Below are 23,801 nucleotides of genomic sequence, written 5' to 3'. Positions count from 1 at the left end.
CAGGATCAATGGACTCTGCAAAAAGAAAGCAGATTAGCAGGGAGCCAGGCTGATCGCATGCAGTCTCTGGCTCAAACAATGCAGGTGACAGGGAACGTGGCTGGCTGCTCACACGCAGTCCAAGGCCTTCCCTTTTTAAACATGAACCCAGTGAACCACAACGGTGCATGGGCTGCACAAACGCAGTCTCCTTGTGCGGCTGCCCGCAAGGCAGTCCCTGGAGAACACTGAACGGGCACTGACGCAAGCAACAAAACGGTGCACGGGCTGCACAAACACAGTCTCCGTGCCAGCTCAAGTGGCACACGCAATGAGCACAAAGGATGGATGGATGGATGGATGGATGGATGGATGAATGGATGGACGCAACCACGGTGCACGGGCCGCCACTGCAGGCCCGTGTTGTAGCTGCCAACAGGGCAGTTCTTGCAGCTTGCAAACTGTTTCTTTCTGATCCTGGCGCACATGGCAATGAACAGGGGGGGGGGGCAAAGCAAAATTGAACGGGGGCTGGTGAACAGGGGCAGTGGGCATGGCATGGCAAAGGTGAGCAGGCAACCAAAGCCTGCAGAACAGGGCCGCTGCAGGCAAACACAGCCGGCAGACGAACTGGCCGGCACAGGCCTTGAAGCACAGCAGCTGCAGACAATCCAGCCGGCACAGGCCTTGCAGCAAACAGCTGCCGATGAAGTGGGCCGGCACAGGCCTTGCAGCAACGCAGCCAGCAGATGAAGCTGGCCAGCCTTTGCCGTTCAGTGGAGGTTGGTGGAGGGAGTGCGGTGGTGCTGGCCACTCGGAAGGCGGGCTCGGACCTACCCTACGGTCTCCCTCCCAACCTATCGCCTTTGTCTGTCATTGTCCATACCCACCCCCTTAATTTGTGAAACCCAATTTAGCCCCAACTTATTTTTTTTTGTTTTATTTATTTTTACTTCCCCACTATAAATCGTCCCCTAACCCCCTTTATCGTCCTTGTTCGGCTAACCTATCATCCTAGCCTACTCCCAACCCCTACGTTCCCTTCCCGGAGGGGAATAAGGGAGAGCTAGCGTCCTGTGCCGAGGCCCAACGAAGCCTCAGAATGGCCTCCCCAGAGTTCAGCGATTTATAACACAAAGTGGGTCCAGCGGCCCACAACGAGAGCGAGGGGATGGATGGTGTGGAGGGGTACACTTCCTATCTACCCTAACCATTTAACTGTTAAACTACCCCGGGGCTTTCAACAAGTGCCTCTCACTTAAACTATTGGTTCTAACAACCCAGATTCCCGTCGCCTGTATTGGTGTCCTCACAATTTCGGGCCTTGCCCTCCAATTTTCTTCCCGTGCCCTCACACGGTCTCATGGCTGGGACGCGTGGCTCCCCTTGGCAGGCACGACCCTCTGCCGAATCTCCTACGATGGCACCCCCGGGCACTACATTGCCTCCGAACCTACCAGCTCCCTAAACACCGGGGAGTGCCCCCCATGGCACCTCCCCTGAAACGCACACGTGGCAGGCTGGCTTCCCAGGCCCCTTTCCGAGGGTCACCCGTGCCCACAACACTACCCACGTGGCTAATGGCGCCCCGGGCCCCGCACCAAGCAGACGCACTCGTGCCCACTACGCTATCCCGGCCCCCCATGGGCCCTTGGCCTACCACGGCCGACTAGCCTGGTGCCCGGGGTACCCACTCAGCGATACTCACCATTCGCAGCCACGATCCCAGCCCGTCAACAGGGCTACTGCACCCCTCCAAACGGGTTTCGAGCCTACACTCCCACCAACACCAAAACGACTTCCATTTTTCAATTTGACTAACCCAGCTAACTTACTTTATACTGACCCCGGGGTCCCTTGGGCGGGAGTCACTCCTCCCCCCAATCACTCATCGCACCATGCATTCCACATTCGCTCCATACACACAGACCCGCTGGCCTCACTCACTCAACATGCACAACACAACTCACCAACTCTTCAACACGCACACCGCTGAACTCTGCCATTCTTCTAACTACATCCCCTAACTAACTCGTGCTCCCACGCCGTCCCTTACACTATAGCACGTTCCTTTTAACACTACGTAGCTAAACTACGTCCCCACTACACATTCACTGCCTGTCACTGTCCTCAAATCAAAAAAAATCATTTTCCCACCTAAATCTGGCTACAATCCCTCTAACTAATCCATTCCACGGACTCCATGAGGACTTACCCCTGCCTCATGAAGTCGGTCTAGCTAAGCTAACCCTTCCACCTAACTAGTTTCATCCTGTGCCCAGGCTCAAGGGGGTCTTCTACCCCTTGCCCGGGAATACTGTTCACCCGAAAGCGAGGATTGCTGTTTTTTTTTTTTTCCTCGCGCAGCACCAGCGCGGTAACTCGCAACCTGCGCACCAGCGCGGCAATTCACAGCCGCGCACCGGATATTTTGAAGATCGGATATCATCCGGACTAAATAAGTATCGAAATCTGTTGTGAAATCTGATAATTTAAAGAAATAACGAGTCTTGTAACTAAGCTGATATACCTATTTACTTTAAGTAAGCAAGGCGATGTTCACTCCTCCATACACACACAATAAAATGTGTGATTTCCAAAGCATTATACCGATCTTTTCCTACTGTTTGGAGAATTATATTGAGTGAACAAAAATTCAGGAACGTAACAAAATTAACGAGCTTCATTGAGCTATATGATTTAATGCATTAATTGCAAGACCTCGCACGCTGTACCCCAGAGGGACTGCCTATCCATAGCGTCTGCCAGATCTTTTGCACAAACATTCACGGAGAGTTCGTTTGCAGATTCAAATCTACCCATATGTACAACGTCCGAGTGTGCTGTATATTGTTACGAATTTATGCCCGCCTGGCGTGCGAGTGACCGCTTTAACTAATAACGGCCACTCGCCCACCGAACGGACAATTCAGTCGTGACTTTCTGGAACAACGCCAGAAACCAGTCACGGGTGGGTTTTTAATCCCACCACGGCCCAGCCCATATTCTAGCCGCACGAAATAGGGTCAATCGCCGAATATCGATATACCTAAGTACCCGTGCGAGTAACCGACCAAGGGACCGTAACCTCGGTGAAGGCCTGCTTGGACACGAACCGCTTAAGCGGTCCGTTCCGTTCTGGGATAACCGAGCGGGTATTATCGCCAGACCTCGACGGACCCGATTCGATTTAACGGTTATTTAAAAACCAAGTAATATTCCGCAATACAAGATGGCATTTCATTGGGGGAAAAATGACGTGACGAACTGGTAACATTCACACAAACACATTTATTATATCTACACACATATATACCAGAAAGCAATGAAAAACACTTATACAGTCAACAAAAGCAAAACACGCATGCAGTTGTTTTATGACGGGGACAAAGACATGGGCAAGGCGAAGCACTACAACCGTCTTGGAGCAATTATATACAGTCACTTAACAGGTTTTTACTTACAAGACACGGTGCCACAACATGCATTCGAAAGCAAAACCCCAGGAAAAAAGACCACCCCCATAGACAGGGGAGTCAGACTGGGCCCGTGGGCCTTTATAACGTGGAGCCGTGTCGACCGCAGAGGCTCCGCAGGTTACCTTCCTCGCTCCTTCCTCACGACCCACGACGCTCCTTCCTCACGGCAGCTGGCGTAACCGCGGTCCGGCTCAGGCCTGGTGGTACGGAGCCCGGCCGGCAACGCCTGAGAGGAATGAACGGGCCTTCGCTCTTTTTGAGTTGATGCTCTCTTTAAGAGCCCGTCCGTCCCTCGCGCTGCTCGGACTGTCCCAAAGCCTGATCACCTCGGACCGTTCGGAGCTGGTTGGCGAGTTCTCTCCAGCTCGTACACGAGCGTGCAGGTCTGCGCGGCACAGCAGGCGGGGCTGCACTCCCAGCTCGCGTCTCCTCCTGGTGTCAGAACTTCTCCACCGACTGAAAGCTCCAAGCGCCAGGCTCCAGACTTCCGCGCAGCTCGTCGACCTCTCCAGACCCGACTTGAATCGTTGAACTAGCGCTCTGCGCGGCCTTTTATAGGGCTGGTGAGACGAGATCTGATCTCCGCCCTCTCACCTCTGACCTCTGACCTCTGACCTCTGCGCGGAAAGCGGATGTCACGGAAATCACCGACCCTCTGGATCCGATTCTCCGACAGCGAGCCGACGTGTTTGAAATCATCATCCTTCGACCCCCACAGGCCCCGCCCCTCTCTCTCCTGTGATCCATTTTCCGAGGCGAAGCCTCCATAGAGCAGATGTGGTAGAAATCACCAGACTTGCTCGATGAGCGAACCCCCGCGTGTGCCTGCAGCGATGCTGTTCGCTGGGAACTCGCCATGGCTGGCGCAAAGATGGCGGCGTTTGGGGACGAAGGTGAGGCGATGTTTGTGGTGTGGAGATGTTGACGGTTGCTGGCAGAGTGGTGAGGATGGCGTGGTTGTTGAGAGGCAGGTGTGGTTGTTGTGAAGCGGTTGATGAGAGTGATGTTGGTGGTTGGTCCAAAATAACGATAGTAAAGAAAAACGGCTATCTCAAAGATCACAGCCCTGTGACACGAATAATCCCCATTAAACAACGGTGGGGAAATCTAACTGAACAGACTTATCGATCTAACTGAACTAAGGACCTTTATGGTGTTCTGCGAATTTCCACAGCCGTAACACTACCCTCCCCTTTTTACAGACTCGTCCCGAGTCGTCGAATTTTCGTGTGCCATCATGTGTAAGTTTCCACTAGTACGTTTTATCTTCGGATCCCTGAGTGCGACATTTAGTGTATTCGTGTCCCAAAAATAAATAACCTACGGGCTGAGTAACTAACTAAACAAACCCACTCATACAGCCGACTTAAATAAATTGCCGGCGCTACGACACACATGCAGGGGGCGCAACTCATTTACAATTTTACCCTTAACTTAACTTATACATTTTACACTACACCATGGCCCAAGATCGATGGACTCTGCAGGAAAAGAAAAAAAGCAGGGAGCCAGGCTACCCAAACGCAGTCTCTGACTCATGAACGAATGCAGGTGACAGGGAATGTGGCCGGCTGCTCACACGCAGTCCTAGGCCTCCCCCTTGAAATGAGCGCAATGAACACAAGCGGTGCACGGGCTGCCATTGCAGTCCCGTGATGCGGCTGCCTACAGGGCAGTCCATGCAGAACGCGCGATGATCCTGGCGCACATGGTAATGAATGGGGGCAAATGCAAAACAGAAGGGCCAGCAGGCATGGATGGGGTCAAGGCCAAGTCAGGCAGACAAGGCATGGCAAGGCAAAACAAGGCCGTTGTAGCAAAACGGGCCGGTGGTGAAGCTGACCGGCACAGGCCTTGTAGCAAACAGCCGGCAGATGAATGACCGGCACAGGTCTTGCAGTAAAACAGCCGGCAGATGATCCGACCGGCACAGGCCTTGCAGCAAAACAGACGGCAGATGAACTGGCCGGCCTCTTGCCTTGTGGTAATGAGGTTCGTGGAGGGAGTGCGGTGGTGCTGGCCACTCTGAAGGCAGGCTCGGACCTACCCTACTGTCTCCCTCCCAACCTATCGCCTTTGCCTGTCTCTGTCCATACCCAACTCCCTTAGTTTGCAAAAAATCCAATTTAGCCCCAACTTATTTTTTTGTTTTATTTTATTTTTATTTCCCCCTATAAATCGTCTCCCTAACCCCCTTTATTGTCTCTGTTCGGCTAACCTATTGTCATCTGGCCTACTCCCAACCCCTACGTTCCCTTCCTAGAGGGGAATAAGGGGGAGCTCGTGTCCTGTGTCGAGGCCCAACAAAACCTCAGAATGGCCTCCTCATACTTCAGCGATCTCAACCCAAGGTGGGTCCAGCGGCCCACAACGAGAGCGAAGGGATGGATGGTGCGGAGGGGTACACTTCCTATCTACCCTAACCATTTAACTTTTAACTACCCGGGGGCTTTCCAAAAGCGCCTCTCGCTTAAACTATCAGTTCTAACAACCAAGATTCCCGTCGCCTGTGTTGGGTTCCTTACAAATTTCGGGCCTCGCCCTCAAATTTTCCTCCCGTGCCCTCACACGGTCTCGTGGCTGGGAGGCGTGGCTCCCTTGGCAGGAACTACCCCCTGCCGATTCTCCAACGATGGCACCCCCGGGCACGACAACTGTCTCTGAGCCTACCAGCTCCCTAAACACCGGGGAGTGCCCTCCTCGGCTACTCCTCTGAAACACTCACGTGGCAGGCTGGCGCCCCGGGCCCCTTCCCTGGGTGCCCGCGCCCAATGCACTGCCCACGCGGCCAATGGCGCCCCAGGCCCCACATCATGCGGGCCCACCCATGCCCACTACACTATCCCAGCCCCCACTGGACCCTTGGCCTACCGCGGCCGACTAGCCCGGTGCCTGGGGTACCCACTAAGCGATACTCACCGTTCGTAGCCACGCTCCCAGCCCATCAACAGGGCTCCTGCACCCCTCCAAATGGGTTTCGAGCCTACGTTCCCACCAACAGCAAAACGACCTCCATTTTGTCAATTTAACTAACCCCCTAACTCCCATTACACTGACCCCGGGGTCCCTTGGGTGGGAATCACTCCTCCCCCCAATCACTCATCGCACCATGCATACCACATTCACTCCATACCCAGAGGCTCGCTGGCCTCACTCACTCAACATGTTTCCATTTCACTCCTCTTCTCACACATCGCTGAACACTGCCATTCTGCTCACTAAATCCCATAACTACCTCGTGCTCCCTCGTCATCCCTTAAACTAGTAGCACATCCTATTAACACTACGTAGCTAAGCTACGTCCCCTCTAAACATCCAAAGTCGGTCTCTGTCCTCAAATCCAAAACTCTATTTCCCATCCTAAATCTCAACCAAAATCCCTCGAACTAATCCATTCCACGGGCCCCATGATGACTTATCCTTGCCCCATGGAGCCGGTCTAACTAACACTAACCCATTCCCCTAACTTGTGGTATCCTGTGCCCAGGCCAAGGGGGTCTTCCACCCCTTGCCCAGGAATCCTGTTCGCCCGAAGCGAGGCTTGCTTTTTTTATTTTTTTTAAATGCGCGCACCTGCGCGGAAACTCGCAACCTGCGCTCATTTACTCCTGTGACATCATGGCAGCTGCTCGCGCTTCGCGCACCTCGTCCCTCCTCGGACGGTACCATCCGGCAGTGATCTCCCCTCCTGCCGGATTCCGACCATGCAGCCACGACGTCACCCTGCGCATTAAAAACAAGCCTCACGTTTCGAGGGGTTCCCCACGCGAACACATGTGCTCTGCTCGTCGGAGCTTTACACAAACACGCTCGCGTGGAGAACCCGTCCGGTCCAAATCCATATCCAGCGTTACCTTCTGTCCGTCCGCGGGATCGGCTAATCCACCACGTGCGTTTACGGACCGGGCTTCACTCCCGCAGGCGCACACGTGGCGGCCTCGTGCGTCGCACAGCACGGACCCCGCGCGCCCTGCCTTGCAAACCCGGCACGGTTCCCAATGCAGCTCCGGCCGCTACTCGGCCTTTGTCCACTGCCAGGCACCGTCGTCGTCGCACTCTCGCGCTCAAACTTCCACGTGCCACGACGCTAAAACACCTCGAGATGGCACTCGGACATGCGGTTGCGTGTTCCCGCATGCCGACCGCCATCTCCCTCACATACAGCGACCTCACACACAAGGTCTCTCTCACACTCGGCCGTTCACTCACACACACCTTTTCACTCAAACTCGCTATTTCACTTACACACGGTGCTTCCTCCACACACGGTGCTTCTTCCACAGACGGCATGCTGGGAAGCACGCATTTCGGTTCACTCACAACCTCGCACACCATTTTACTCACACACGCGGGCTCTTTCACACACAACCTTTCACCCACGCTATGTTCGCTTTTCAGCACACATTTCGCCACACTCGTAAACACACACACACACAGGAACAATCACGCTGGGGATTTCTGCCACAAGGGGTTCCGGGGCCTTCACACCCCCCAAGCTCCACGTGTACCCGTCTACAGCACTCGCCCCCTCTACCTCGCAAAGCTCGACCGGACCCACCTGGTCGAGATCCGCTTCAAGGGAGCATAGAGTCTCCCTCCATTCCTGAAGGAGGCTATCTGACTGCTTGCCCCGGGTCACGACACATTCCCCGAGCTCCCCTTCATCGTCCTCCACTAACTCTGTGTGTGTGTGTGTGTGTGTGTGTGTGTGTGTGTGTGTGTGTGTGTGTGTGTGTGTGTGTGTGTGTGTGTGTGTGTGTGTGTGCGCTCGTCTTTCACCCCGTCTTTATTGTGTAGTCTCCCCTCTACTTTTTCTATCTCCCAAGTCTCTATACATTTTATTTCTGTTGTCTCTTCGTGTCTATTAGTTTGTTCCTGGATCTTCGTCTCTGTTTCCTCCTTCGTTCTATTTAATTCAGTTTCGACTCGATCTATCTCCCGTGTCTCTGGCAATGCTTCTATTTCCTTCGTCGTCTCTGTTATTTTCCCCCGTCTCCATTTTTATTTGTGTCTCCTTTATCAGGGTTTGCCCTAATTGTTCTTTCATCCGACGAGTGGTGCCAATCAAGTCCTGCACCACTAACATTATTCCTTGTGGTGCTGTCACACTCCCACCTTATTGTGCCGTTCTACTTCCTGGTTCCTTTTGCGTCGTTCTTCCTCTCTGAGCTTTTTGAGTTGTTCGTTCTCTTTCCGGAGTTTTTCCATCTCTGTGGACTCAAATTTTGCTCTCTCCTTGAGTTGGTTAACTTCAAACTCGTTTTCTTTGTGTTTTCTATTCCACCGTCTCTCATGTTCTTCATTCTCCAATTTCATAGTTTCCCTCAATTGGTTGATCTCCCTTTCCTGTTTCATTCGTTCTTCTTTCTGTTTCTTATTCCACTGTCTCTCTTGTTCCTCCTTCTCCAATCTCATAGTTTCCCTCAATTGGTTAATCTCCCTTTCCTGTCACTATCTCCTCGTACTCCAACTTTGCTTTTTCTTTCAATTGGTCAACCTCAAATTCATGTTCTTTTTGTTTTCTATCCCACTGCCTCTCACGTTCTTCATTCTCCAATCTCAGTGTCCTTCAATCGGCTAATCTCCTTTTCCTGTTTCATTCCTTGTTCTTTCACCATCTCCTCGTACTCCAACCTCGTTGTTTCCTTTTGTTGTTCAGTTTCAAATTCATACTCTTTTTGCTTTTTATTCCACTGTCTCTCTTGTTCCTCATTCTTTAATGTGGCCTTGGCTTCCAGCTGTTCGATCTGCACAGTGTGGTTCCTTAACGTTTCATTTTCCGTTCCCGTTCTTTCCTCTCTTAAAGGGGCTGTCACACCTTGACGATTTAGCCAGCGTATGCCGATTCATGAAAAATTTGTCTAAAACGCTGGCACATGTCGAATACGTTATGGGTACGTTATGGGTACGTTATGTGTACGTTAGGTGCACGCTGAAAAACACTACCATAGGTCGTATTACGCTGGTTCAAAACGTTGTACTTTTTGGTTGTTCAAAAAATTTTGCATGCTTGAAATTTTACGACGTACTCTGCGTTTGGCTCACACGTTCCGCTACGCTGGCCATAAGTTGTAGGCACGTTATGCGATCGTTGACACACGTTAATTGTATGTTACTCATAAGTTGAAACATGTAGAGGTAACATTCGCGTACCCGAAACTTATTTCTAACCTATGAGTAACGTTTTGTAAGCACGCTACACGAACGTTGTTCACACTTCGCAACACGCTACTTGAAAGTTCCTCATACGTCGAAACACATCAAAGTAATGTTTAGGGTACCCGTGACTTATTTATAACCTATGAATAACGTGCTTGGGAATTATTACGCTATGCATACGCTAGACTATCGTTGGGCATAGGTTATGGACGACGAAAACACGATAAACAATCGTTGGTATAACTTACCTATAAGTTATCGAAGCGTTCTGTGTTCATTACTAGTATATTATACATTTGTCAAAGTCGTTTTTAATACTTTAAAAAGTAAAAAAGAAATATTTCATCGTGGGAATGAGGAAAATAAAATTAGCCGAAAAGAACATCGAACAATGGTGCAAAGTAGTCTATTCGTGGACGATAAGAGGATCCATCATCACCCACACCCTTCCCATCATGCTCACATACTACTACTGACATAGACATACTACTACTACCAATGCTACTACTACAACATCTACTACTATTACTACTGTCACGCACACCAACTACTGCTAATAGTATTACTACTACTGATACTACTGGCATTGACATCTACTCGACATGGAGTCTGGAACAATGATGGGTTCCTCTTGTGAAGCCCATTTGTATATACCAATTCCCCTTAACCCTGCCAATACGCCATTACACGGTAGATGTAAGTTAGAAACATGCTTAATAAGTGCTGTGGTCGTCCGGAAGACATCAATCTAATTCGTCTACATACGACAATGTACGTTTGAGATAGGTTCATAGCATGTTACTCAAAGGTTAGAAGCACATTATACTTAGGTTCAAAGCATGCTATACATAGGTTAAACGCACATTACTCATAGGTTCATAGCAAGTTACAAATACATTCAATGCACGTTACTCATAGGTTTCAAGCACATTAAACATAGGTTCAGAGCACGCTACTCGTAGGTTAAAAGGACGTTACCCATTGGTTGAAAATTAGGTTGCGGGTATGTTAAATATTACCTTGACGTGTTTCGACTTATGAGTAACCTACAAGTAACGTGTGTCCGTCGTGTGTAAACGATCGCGGAGCGTGCCAGGAACATATGACAACGCATGCGGAACGTGTTAGCCATACGCCGAGTACGTCGTAAAATTTTCAGCATGCTTGAAATTTCACGACTTATTGCACGTACCACGTAATATGACAGCGTATTTCATTGTTTTCCAGCCTACTCTTAACGTATACACAACTTACCTATACCGTATTTGACGTGCGCCTTGCGTTTTAGACACATTTTTCATCGGCCGGCATACGCTGGCAAAATCGTCAAGGTGTGACTGCGATGTTGACACTTCAAATTCTCAGGCGGTTATGATTTAAATCGGCGTCTGGCAGGTTCTTAACAGGCTACGCCACGAGTTTGCCGGCGATACGTTTAGCGCGCTATGCGTAAGTTAAACTATCGTTGGGCAGAGGTTGTGAATGCTGACAACAGGCTAAGCATTCGTTGGTAAAAGTTATCCTATAACACAACGAAACGTTCTGTGCCCGTTACTAATATGTTATGCATACGACCAACACGTTATGAATACGCCCAAAACTTAAAAAAAAAAAAAACATCAATTTCAGTGTATGCCAACGTTTTACATACATTTTTATACGTTGCCATTGCTGGTTAAAACGTCAAGGTGTGACAGGGCCCGAACATCCTCAGTTCATTTTGTAATCCCGTTTCTTTGTTTTGGTGTTTCAGTAACTCAGAAGCTTTCTTTTCTAATTCCGTCCTCATCTCTACACCTCTTTCACATTCTTTCTTCCTCATTTCATCCATTTTCTTGCTCATCTCCTTTAGTTGATGAATTTCCAATTCATGTTCCTTTTGTTTCTTATTCCACTGTCTCTCTTGTTCCTCATTCTTTAATCTCATAGTTTCTTTCAGTACTCTTTCTTTGTTTTGGTGTTTCTGTAACTCAGAAGTTTTTTTCCATAATTCCCTTCTCGCCTCCTCACCTTCTTTGCATGCTTCCTCCCTCAATTCGTCCCTTTTCTTACTGTATTCCTTTAGTTTTTCCTGCCATTCCTTTCCTATTTTTATCTTCCCTTCCAGGGTTTCTCTTTTTATCTGGCCTGCCCTTACCTCTCGCTTCAGTAGTTCCAATTCCCAATCTTGTTTGCGTTTTTCCTTTTCAAGCTTTGTTTTCCTTTCTCCTTCCTCCCTCATTTCTTCCTGCAGTTCTTCGAACTCTTTTGACTTTTCCAGAAATTCTTCCATCCTTTCCTCCAGATGTTCCTCTCCTCTTTTTTATCTTCCGTTCTTGGCTTTCTCTTTCCTGATTGCCTGTTCTTACCTCTTCCTTCAGATGTTCCAATTCCAAATAGTGTTCACTTCTTTCCTTTTCCCAGCTTTTTTCCATTCTTCCCTCAATTTGCATGCTTCCTCCATTCTTTCGTTCATTCTCTTATTCACTTCGCTTTCCTGTTCCATCACAAGGGTAAGCCGCTCTACTCTCATCTCTCCTCCAGCTATTACCTCGCCTGTGTTGGCCAAGTGCTTCTCCAGCTCCCGAATTAGTTCCTGCGCATCGGCTAATTGTTGTGACTCCTTATGCACCCAATCCTCCTGAACCTCGTCTACGCGCCGCCGTGTCTCGTCCAATTCAAAGGAAAACGAATGCAATTCCCCTATTCAGTTGTCACCATTCCTCCACCGCTGCAAGGACTTCGACACTTGTCTCCGAAGCCCGTCAATGCATGCTCCGGCATCCTGCCACGCCTGCCATGGTGCCTTCCGCGACCACGTGGTCTGAATCGGTAGCTGGGAGCCCACGCCTCGTGTCGTGCCGTTTGTTGTGCTATTTATAGCAGCTCGCTCCGTGTTGCGCTTTGATGCGATTGTGCCGCTATTGTGTGACTTCGAGTTCGTTTGTCGGCAAAGTTTATGCTCAGTATATGAGGGTGAGCTCCCCCACTGATTAAAATTAGTGGTGGGTTCATAAAAAGAACCATCCCAGGCCATGGATCCTACATTCAAACACATTTCTAATCCACCCTGCACCTGTTCGCCTTGAAACACCATCTTGCTTCTCGGAAATAATTTTTACCACTCGCAATTTGATGGGAATCGAGGGTCGCTCCACTCACCCTTGGTCCGAATCCCGTTAATTTAGTTGGAGGCGGGGTGGATTCGAATCTCACTCCAGGACACCAGTGTTACGAATTTACACCCGCCTGGCGTGCGAGTGACCGCGTTAACTAATAACGGCCACTCGCCCACCGAACGGACAATTCAGTCGTGACTTTCTGGAACAACGCCAGAAACCAGTCACAGGTGGGTTTTTAATCCCACCACTGCCCAGTCCGCATTCTACCCACGCGAAATAGGGTCAAATCGCCGAATATCGATATACCTAAGTACCCGCGCGGGTAACCTACCGAGGGACAGTACCTCGGCGAAGGCCTGCTTGGACACGAACCGCTTCAGCGGTCCGTTCCGTTCTGGGATAACCGAGCGGGTATTATCGCCAGACCTCGCCGGACCCGATTCTATTTAACGGTTATTTAAAAACAAAGTAATATTCCGCAATACAAGATGGCATTTCAATGGGGGAAAAATGACGTGACGAACGGGTAACATTCACACAAGCACATTTATTATTTCTACACACATATACCAGAAAGCAATGAAAAACACTTATACAGTCAACAAAAGCAAAACACGCATGCAGTTGTTTTATGAAGACTGCGCGACGGGGACAAAGACATGGGCAAGGCGAAGCACTACAACCGTCTTTGAGCAATTATATACAGTCACTTAACAAGTTTTTACTTACAAGACACGGTGCCACAACATGCATTCGAAAGCAAAACCCCAGGAAAAAGACCACCCCCATAGACAGGGGAGTCAGACTGGGCCCGTGGGCCTTTATAATGTGGAGCTGTGTAGACCGCAGAGGCTCCGCGAGGCTGCGCAGGTTACCTTCCTCGCTGGGCGACCCACGACGCTCCTTCCCCATGGCAGCGAGCATAACCGCGGTCCGGCTCAGGCCTGGTGGTATGGGCCCCGGCCGGCAACGCCTAAGAGGAACGAACGGGCCTTCGCTCTTTTTGAGTTGATGCTCTCTTTAAGAGCCCGTCCGTCCCTTGCGCTGCTCGGACTGTCCCGAAGCCCAATCACCTCGGACCGTTCGGAGCTGGTTAGCGAGTTCTTTCCGGCTCGTACACCAGTGCGCAGGTCTGCGCGGCACAGCAGGCGGGGCTGCGCTCCCAGCTCGCGTCTCCTCCTGGTGTCCGAATCTCTCCACCGACTGAAGGCTCCAAACGCCAGGCTCCAGACTTCCGCGCAGCTCCTTGACCTCTCCAGACTCGCCTCCAGACCCGACTTGACTCGTTGAACTGGCGCTCTGCGCGGCCTTTTATAGGGCTGATGAGACGAGATCTGATCTCCGCCATCTCACCTCTGACCTCTGACCTCTGCGCGGAAAGCGGACATCGCGGAAATCACCGACCCTCTGGATCCGATTCTTCGAGAGCGAGCCGACGTGTTTGAAATCATCACCCTTGGACCCCCACAGGCCCTATCCCTTTCTCTCCTGTGATCCGTTTTCTGAGGTGAAGCCTCCACAGAGCGGACGTGGTAGAAATCACCAGACTTGCTCGATGAGCGAACCCCCACGTGTGCCTGCAGCGATGCTGTTCGCTGGGAACTCGCCATGGCTGACACAAAGATGGCGGCGTTTGGGGACGAAGGTGAGGCGATGTTTGTGGTGTGGAGATGTTGACGGTTGCTGGCGGAGTGGTGAGGATGGCGTGGTTGTTGAGAGGAAGGTGTGGTTGTGGTTGATGAGAGTGATGTTGGTGGTTGGTCCAAAATAACGATCGTAAAGAAAAACGGCTATCTCAAAGATCACAGCCCTGTCACATGAATAATCCCCATTAAACAACGGTGGGGAAATATAACTGAACACACTTATCGATCTAACTGAACTAAGGACCTTTATGGTGTTCTGCGAATTTCCACAGCCGTAACAATATGTACCTCTTCCATGTATAGCAACTGCCGACTGTACATCCCGATCGGGACACGCAATGTCCCACTTTCGACTGGAGGGCGCTCGGCAAGTGGCTTAAACACTCAAGCAAGCACTACAATCAAAGTGGAAGAAACTTCCATGGTAAATCGACATCCATCCAAAAAACACGATACTTGGCAAACCTTGTTCTGGGCGGCAGCAGCACGCTTGATCTTGTTCTTTGCCTCAGCAAGTTGCTTGTCCAACTGAGTATTCCTATCAATCAGGTGGTGCTTCTCTTCAAGCCACTCCACTTGATGTATTTGCATCAGCCTAGGAGAACCAGTACCACATTCAAATTAAATATAAAAATACAATTTTTGGCCCAATTCCATTGCATCGTCATTGCCATTACACAAGTTAATTTCACACTGAGTTTTGTTTGGGGTTTTGGTTTTTTTTGGTCTTCCACAGAGTCAGAAGGGTGGCTCAATCATTCTGCCCTTGCTGTTTTGAGGAAATTCATGTCATGAAAATGATTAAAAAAACCAGATATATTGTATATTGTGTGAGGGATCAGGGTGGGGCTGGCAGGATAACTCAGAGGTATGCCCACTCATCTCTGAGCTGTCAAGCATGGGTTTGAATCCTGACCCAGCTATAACCTGTCATCCTGGTGTCTCACAGGTCGGGTGAGGCATTAATGCATGTGCCGTCCCTCGGATGGAAGTTAAACTGTCTGCCAGCATTAGTTGAGTTGCTGGCCATTAAACATGTGATGGTGTCCTTTGACAAGAATAGGCAAGCTATTGCCAGCACACTGGACAAATTCCAAGTTCTGTTCTAACCTCCAGAGGGCATTGCATCAGTAGCTCAGCTGTGCCCTCAACCAGTGATGCCAACCACAGCCATGTGCTGCATATGAAAGAAGAAGAAGAATGGGGGATGGGAGGGGGATTACAAGCAGTTAAAGTGCAATTGGTCAAGTGGTAGAATCCTGAAGCTGGAATTTAATAAGCGCTTCAAGTAATCAGTAGGAGAAATAGTTGAAAGAAAATCCTGAGCATATAATTTTCAAACAATTTAATTCCATGACCAGTGACCACCAAGGTTGATCTGGTTACATGATGTCTAACTTGTTACACGGTGTCTGAAGGCCTGCATGGTGTCATAGCTTTGAAAGCCTGGCCTGCTTGGTGACAGTTTAGTCCACATAAAATACCTGGTCCTCACCTTTCAGCCTCAGTCTGTGCTCGTTCAAGCATGGCGCTAAGGTGCTTAATATCATTATCCTTGTGCCTCGCAGCCTCTTGGAGCCGCCCGTTTTCCTGGCTTAGTCCGTGCTCGGACGCAGAAAGCTTCCGTAGGTCCTCCTTCACTGCCTCCAAATTCTGCACACATGAGCGGCAGCTTTCAGCAGAATGGATGCAATGCAAACACAACATCCGAGGCTTAAACCGGAAAACCAAGCATCAAGTGAATATCCCTAACACAACAACAAAGCATGTTACCTCATCTCCCAACTTGTTCTTGGCATTTGTATCTCTTTTTTTTTGCCTTCGGCTGCTACATTTCCCTTTTTGCATTTTACAATTAACTGTCAGGGATCTTCCCATTTAACGAGTTGGTTTTTTTAACTCCTTTATAGGAAATCAACATGGATGAACACTGCGTTGTTATTTTTGCAAAGTCCAGTACCTTATTTAAGGACTCCACCTCTGTCTTGTCACACTTTTGCAGCTCTGATCTCACTTGCTGCAATTCATTCCTGTAACAACCACGTGATCATTCACAAACGTATGAGGATGCATAGTGTAACTGCGACCTGCAACGGCAACCATGCAGAGTATTTTTTTTGACAAAACTAGCAGTGACACGCACACTTGGTTGGGATGAAAGTGTGGTCAACAGTTGACAGAACAGAAGAAGCTTTTTCTCACATCATAGGATAACTTACCGCAGAGCAAGAACTTCTCGAGTTATCATCTCCTTTGCCGCTTGACACGCAGTACGTTCTTCCTCCCAACGAGAACGCTCAGTCAAGAAAGATGCCTCACGATCTTCAGCCTGGCTCTGCAGCATCTCCAGCTCGAGTCTGCAGATTTGATTGAAAACCAGATCAGTCTATGTACAACTATATAAGGCATGATAAACAGAGGCACCACTCCAGTAAACAAGAAAAAATTGCAATCAGAGATTGTAGACCCTCGCCAGGACTTCTTTTGAGTGGTGTATTTTATGGGTTTTAGGGTAAATCCAATATGGCTGCCCCACCGATGATATATGTGTGTGACCCCTTTGTTCCTGTGTAAAGCTTTGCTTTGTAAAATGGACAGACGGTCATACGTGTAAAACTTTGCCTCGATTTGTTCAGCAATTTCAGAGAAGAAGATTTTTGAAGGTTTAAAAAAAAAAAAACAATATGGCTGCCGAATCACACGACCGATGATTTAATGATGTTTTTTTGTGGACCATTTTATGCCTAGATGACCCTCAATATTTTTCATACTGATCGGATGTGGCGTTCTACATATGCAATAATGATGTTAAAACGAGGGCACCTATGATGTCATAAAAAATCAAACTCATTCTCCATGAGGAGTACTTGCTATGTGCCAAGTATAAATGTTTTCCTTGGTGCGGTTTCAGAGATCGAGGTCCAAAGTTCTTCCGTTTTCCAATATGGCTGCCACAGCACGTAACCCATGACGTCATAATTATCATTAAAACATTCTACATGAGTAGTCGCACCAATGGCGAAAATTTCGTCTCAATCCGACAAGCGGTTGCAGACAAAAACCCAAAAGTTCTGCATGAACAAACAAACAAACGGACCCAAATGCAATCCCCTCTCCTTTGGCGAGGGTAATAAACCTTGTATTAGCAAACCTTGTATATAGCCGACAGATATGTGCACTCACTTTTCAGCTATCGAGCCTGGGTTTGAATCACTGCAGATATAAACTGCCATCCCGGTTTTTTGCAGGTAGGGTGAAGCATCAATGGGTGTGCCATCTCTCAGATGGAAGTTAAACGGGTGTTCCGTCAGCCGGCATTAGTTGGTAGATGTTAAAATCCTGACGGTATCCTTCGTGAACAGTGGGTGACCTACTTCCGGCACAATGGCCAAATTACAAATTCCTGCCCTAACAACTGCAAGGATGGCAATGGCAAACCACCCCAGCATAACCCTTGCCAAGAAACTACTTTATCTGAACAAACATTCTGGAAAGAGTATGGTATATCACGAAAGAGTATGGTACATATCATCAGTATGTATAAGGAGAAATTTCTACCGTTACTAAGTCTAAATCATATTGTGATGAGAGTGTACCTGTCAAAATAAAAACCATGGTATTGTAACAATTCTTATTTGCAGTCAGACTTCATGTACCATTATCATTCAATAATTAGAAGGGCACTCTTCGACGTCAACAGATATGCCTCCAACCACATTATTACATCGTTATACATACCTGCATCAAGTTTGATTGAAATCCCTCAACCCACATTCAAAATGTTAAATAATTCTGGTTGCTAGACCATGCATCTGATCCGGTTGAAATTGAAAACATATATTCCTCATGACCACGAGATCATAATTGTGCAGTTTCACGTCAATTGATGAAGCGGTTCGAGAGAAATGTATATTTTAAAAGATTTTCGTTCAATCCAATAATGGTTGCCAGACCATGTGACCTATGAATTATTCGTGAACACCCTGGTATCCTCAAGACTTGGGGAACATGTGTATGAAGTTTCCTCTTGATTTGTCCAGCCGTTCTAGAGAAGATTTTTGAAGGTTTTTATGGAAAAAAAAGAAAGAAGGCTGCCAAACCAGGTGACCGATGACGTCATCAAGTGTTTTTTTTCTCCCATACAATTTAGCCCGAGATGACCCTCAAAAATTTTCATACTGATCGGATAAAGCGTTTGACGTATGCAATTATGACATCATAACAAAGCTACCTGTGACATCATCAAAAAAAAATCACACTAGTTTCCCATAGGGAGTACTTGCCATGTGCAAAGTTTCAATTTTTTCCAAGGAGCGATTTTGGAGATGGAGGTCCAAAGCTTTTCCTTTTTAACAACATGGCTGCCACATCACATGACCTATGACATCATAATTATCATTAAAACATTCCACATGAGTAGCACCTATGGTGAAAATTGTGTCAATCGGATAAGCAGTTGCAGAAAAAAAAATTAGAGAAAATTAGAATGGACGGACGTACATATGTATGTACGGACAGACAACCCGAAAACATAATGCCTCCGGCGACCATGTCAGCAGAGGCATAAAAATCAGGGGCTGCTTTCAACATGCGGGATCCACCGTACCGCTCCAAAGTTACAAATAAAACAAGAAGCGAATACTTCGATATCGCGTGGCTGGGGGCAGTAAAAGTCTAGGTTAAGAGTGATGAAACAATTTTGCAGTTATAAAATTTAAATGTAGACACGGTGAATTAGCATGCATGATGGGAAGAGTTGTGACCTTGGACAAATTTCTATTTATAGCCCTCAGATCAAAGGGATGTACGCGGCCATGGCCATAAGTGTGACAGAAAACGTGACAGAAGACACAGGACGGAATAGCCAATTATATAACAGCGTGATGTCGCCGCACTGTAATAAGAGAAAAGTTTTCCCAGCAAAAGGCCATTTCCAATTTTGAGACACTCATGATCAGAGATGGCAATAGGCAGAACAGGCTATTTACACAGAGCTCACAACAGGCACCTGCTGGCTTCTCACCTTGAGACACCTTTAACTTTTGGGAGGTGACTTGCAACAGCTGACAATATCAAATAACTTTCATCACAACCTTGTGATTTGAATCATAGTCGAACAGTTTGCATGTGTTGAGTGCCATGTATTCCATTACTTTTGCCGTAGCAGTGCGGTGTAACGAGCACTCTCTTGCTGCTGGGCGGAATTCTCACGCTGAGTTGCATCCTTGGATGCCGCCACAAGTCGTTTCTCCAACTTAGCTTGCTCCTCCTTCTCACAGTGCAGCTCTGTTCGCAACGCTGGCAAGGAATCACCAAATGAGTCAAACCGAGAGTAAAGCAGAGGGGTATCCACAGTGCCATGGACCACCACTCAAAAGGGGGCAGTGTGCGATGGTCATAGAGTATTTAACAAGTTCATATCAATAAGCCTCGGAAAGCGCCATTTATGAAATTAAGTTCTCAATGGCAAAACAAAAGGATTTATTCCAAGCTTAAGCAATTAAGCCCTTTTATTCTATTTCTTTTCCACAGGGTCTTGGGCTCATGGAAGAGCTGTCGCACACAAATTGTGCACAAACATGCAGACAGACAGCAGACACGACGAGCAGGACTTGAGTTTTTATTTTTATTTTTAAAGACACACATACAGCCATTGACCTTGGAAATAACTTCTCGGTGCACTTCTCGAGGTTGCTTCAATTGAGAAACGCGTGATGTACATTATTTAAAAGGTTGCCCAAAGTCACACCAAAAAGGAACAATCCCATTCCTACCTCCAAATCTTCAAGACAGCTGTTCACCACCATCGCAGATCATCCACAATCCAAAACCATGACCTCTTCTACCCTCGTTAACCCCAGCCCTCCTCATTCCAAAGTTCCAGTTTTTCCTTCCTGAGTGTTTCCTCCTTTCACCACCCTGTTCACCCCATGCATTCTTACCCACACCCATTGTTTGTCCAAGTCTCCCTCTACCTTGTCCTTCAACTCCTCTGTCTGTCTGTCTGTCTGTCTGTCTGTCTGTCTGTCTGTCTGTCTGTCTCTCTCTCTCTCTCTCGTTCCTTTTGTCCTGTTACGTCTTGATCCATTCGGTGTACTCGCTCTTCCACGAGCCTTGATCATGTATCCAAAAAGTAAAAGCCAAGTACTGTATACACAAATGATAGAAAAGCACTGGGAACGTAAAGATGAGGGTTCCATCGGATTCAAAACAGGCATTTCATGTAATGACATACTGTGCATGGAAGTTGTGGTTCTTCTTTTGAAAGCAGCACGTGGCTGTGGGTGACATCATTTGCTGGGGTGCAGCTGTGCCAAGGATTCAGTGCCCCCTGTAGTTCAAAGCAGGAACTTGAAATTTGTTTATCGTGGTGGTGATAACTCACCCACTCTTCACGAATGGCACCGTGGGATCTGACGTCCACCAACAAATGCTGGGAGACAAGACGGCCAGCTTCCCGTTAATATGAGGGATGGCAAACACATTGAAACACCAAGATAATTTATAGCTGGGCGAGATTCGAACACATGCTCAGCAGCTCAGAGTCGAGTGTGCGTTCCTCTCAGCTATCCTGCCAGCTCGAAGTTATGATCTTTGTTATTTATTATTTTAAGGCTTTCACTTTTAAAGAAAGAATAGTTTTCAAATTGTGATGACAGCAAGGAAAGTCACACTCATGCAGAAGTAGCAAGCCTATGACGGTTGGAAAAACGTGCACAATTTCTAGTCGGAACAGAATTAGTATTCTGTTATTTAATAATGTTCCCATTATGGTGCAAATTCAGTGTAGCCAATTTTTTTTCCCCCCCCCACAAGATTGAGGCTCATTGAAGAGCAAGGTGAAGGAGGGTATGAAATGACAGAAGGGCATACAAGAGCAACAGTTGGATGAGAGAGAGACAGAGACAGAGACAGAGACAGAGACAGAGACAGAGACAGAGACAGAGAGAGAGAGACAGAGACAGAGACAGAGACAGAGACAGAGACAGAGACAGAGACAGAGACAGAGACAGAGACAGAGACAGAGACAGAGACAGAGACAGAGACAGAGACAGAGACAGAGAGAGAGAAAAAATACATTTTTCAAAGATATTGTTGATTTTACAAGAGAATACAATTAAAATTTTACAAAGGCCAAACATATCACTTTTTTGTCACAGCAGAAAATGTATCAGTGCAAGATGGTTATTGAAACAATGGAAAGACCAAAAGGACCCAGTGCAGGGTTTCTAGAGACCTTCAAGCTGATCTTGAACGTCATCCTTCTCCTGCTCGAGTTGAGTGCGACACTGTGCAGCCTCGAGGCGAATGCTTGTCACCTCCCTCCTATGGACATGTTTCAGTTCTTCCATCTGAATATGCATGGATGTATGAAAACACGCACGCACGCACTTGCCTAATCATCAGATGGTTACTTGCAAAAACACAATTCAACATCCAGGACTATTAAGTGTAAAACCAGGTGAAAGCAATGCAAGTGAAAGCCAGTGGATGTCACATCTGACAGCCGCATGAGGCAGCCATGCCCCGGTTGAATCGGAAAGAAAGTGAGTGGCATGCGGCTGTTTTGAGTGTGCAAGTGGACAGAGCAGGATGAGATTGTCCAATAGACAAGAACATATTTTCCAACCCAATACACCCTGCCTTCTATCGTGGTGCCAGACGAAATTGGCAGCTACAGCCTAACACTGCAACGTAAAATGATGAAGACGACGTGCTTCTTTCACATTTATACAAGCTAAGAAAAATAAAATCTTCAGGAAAACCCTCGAGTCACATAACCCAGTTGTGAAAACAAGTTTGTAACCTGGAATCTCTGGAGGGACAGTGCGTGACAACATGGCAAAATAAACATGTTATTATCAGATTATTATCAGAAAAATCCTGGCTGCCACATGACGCTCCTTCCCGACACGTTGTGCTGCATCAAATTCAGTGGTATTTAAAGTTTTCGACCCCCATTTAAGTCTCCCACTTTTGTATCATTTCACAAATGCGTCATCACTTTATTCACACCACAACGTGATTTGCGTCACCTCAACCCACACCTATGTTGCTAACAGCATATGTCCTTTCTCGTATCCGTCGCCACAGCATTTGCCTCCACCTATCTTGCACATGAACTACTTTGCATCGCACATAGAGAAATGAACTTTCCTGTAGAGTGGCTGAGAGTCATTGTGAAATTGTTACCTTAGAAGTGAAATTAGATGTTATTTGTAGAAATAATGCTGGTGAATGTGCCGTTCACGTTGCCGGGTTTCTTTTTTTTTGTATACATCGTCGAGGCTCATGGAAGAGCAAGTACACTAAATGGATCAGGATGTAACAGACAAAAGTAGGTTGCAAAACACGCAAAAAGAAGAGCAGAGACGTACGCAAAAGGAGCGTTAGAGAGAGGAGGAAAACACCGACAGCAGAGTTGAAAGCCAAGATTGAGGGCGAATTGGACGAACAAAGGTTGTGGGGAGGAATGGGGAACAGGAGAGGAAGCATGGAGTGGAACGAAAACTGGAAATTTGGAAGGAGGGATTGAGGTGGGGTTAATGAAGGTAGAAAAGATCATGGTTTTGCATTGGGGACTCTCTGAGATGGTGTTGAACAGCTGTCTTGAAGACCTGGAGGGTAGAATGAGATTGAAACATATGTGGAAGTTGTTTCCCCAGGTGAGAAAAAAAGAGGAACAAATGAGTGGAGTTGAGCAGTGATCCTGGGATTTGGGTAGTTTCACCAGAAAGTGGTTGATGGTGGACTATGTGAGCCCTGCAGAAACCTGGGGGGAGGGGGAGAGTGGGGGGGGGAACGTAAAGAGCAGAGGGTGCAAGATCAGAAAGGAGGCGGTATAAGACATAGACCACTGACCTGTCTGTGATGGCAAAGTGTTAGACCCATTGACTCAGCTTCATTGCAGGAGATTCCAATAATCTTGGAGGCCTTGGTTTCCACGGCATCACTCTGAGCAAGATGTGAGGTGGAGGGGACAGCCCCGAGGGGAGAGCAGTACTTCATCAAGCTGTGGATGAAGGCCTTGTACCTTGTAGGTGGATAGGAGTTCAGGTGTGCCAAGAAAGGACTTTGTACGATGGAGGATGCCCAGTTGACGGCTGGCTTTGGAGGGCAACCTTGAAATGTAGTTTGCCCAAGAAAGATCATGGCTAATAGTGAGATCCAGGAGTTTGAATGACTGAACCTCCTCAAGAGGATTGCTTGGAAAGTCGGGTTTGCCAGACAGTCCTTTTAGGGAGAGGTTGTAAGAGTGTGAGATTTGTCAGGAATGAAAGATATATTCCAAGTGTTTGACCAGTTTGTGATTTTTTTTTTCAACTTCTGAAGAGAGGGAAGCAGCTGCAGCTTGCCTGCCTGAAGAATGAGGGATGTCACTGCAGAGGGTGGAGTCATCAGCAAATAGATGGAGGATTTTTCAGAGTCAGAGAGAT

General features: G+C 47.8%; 2 protein-coding genes across 4 annotated transcripts in view; one reads left to right on the top strand and one right to left on the bottom strand.

Moving 5' to 3' along the window:
- LOC147032543 (centrosomal protein of 83 kDa-like) overlaps positions 1 to 23,801 on the bottom strand; it is a 120,910-nt gene that overhangs the window by 12,949 nt on the left and 84,160 nt on the right. For all 3 annotated transcript variants that reach the window (XM_085870273.1, XM_085870274.1, XM_085870275.1), the window contains 6 exons: positions 21,602 to 21,716; positions 19,518 to 19,662; positions 16,584 to 16,721; positions 16,325 to 16,394; positions 15,860 to 16,017; positions 14,830 to 14,959 (listed from right to left, as the gene is read on the bottom strand). In XM_085870273.1, coding sequence (XP_085726399.1) covers positions 14,830 to 14,959; positions 15,860 to 16,017; positions 16,325 to 16,394; positions 16,584 to 16,721; positions 19,518 to 19,662; positions 21,602 to 21,716 — 756 coding nt within the window. The remainder of the gene's footprint in view (positions 1 to 14,829; positions 14,960 to 15,859; positions 16,018 to 16,324; positions 16,395 to 16,583; positions 16,722 to 19,517; positions 19,663 to 21,601; positions 21,717 to 23,801) is intronic.
- NAA10 (N-alpha-acetyltransferase 10, NatA catalytic subunit) overlaps positions 1 to 23,801 on the top strand; it is a 164,178-nt gene that overhangs the window by 113,950 nt on the left and 26,427 nt on the right. The gene's annotated exons all lie outside the window — the stretch shown is intronic.

The sequence above is a fragment of the Eptatretus burgeri genome, chromosome 2 (assembly GCF_056783735.1).
Source record: "Eptatretus burgeri isolate ZD-2024b chromosome 2, Ebu_testis_v1, whole genome shotgun sequence".
Lineage (NCBI taxonomy): Eukaryota > Metazoa > Chordata > Myxini > Myxiniformes > Myxinidae > Eptatretus > Eptatretus burgeri.
The sequence above is the reverse complement of the archived record's forward strand: the minus strand, read 5'-3'. Positions and strand labels throughout refer to the sequence as shown.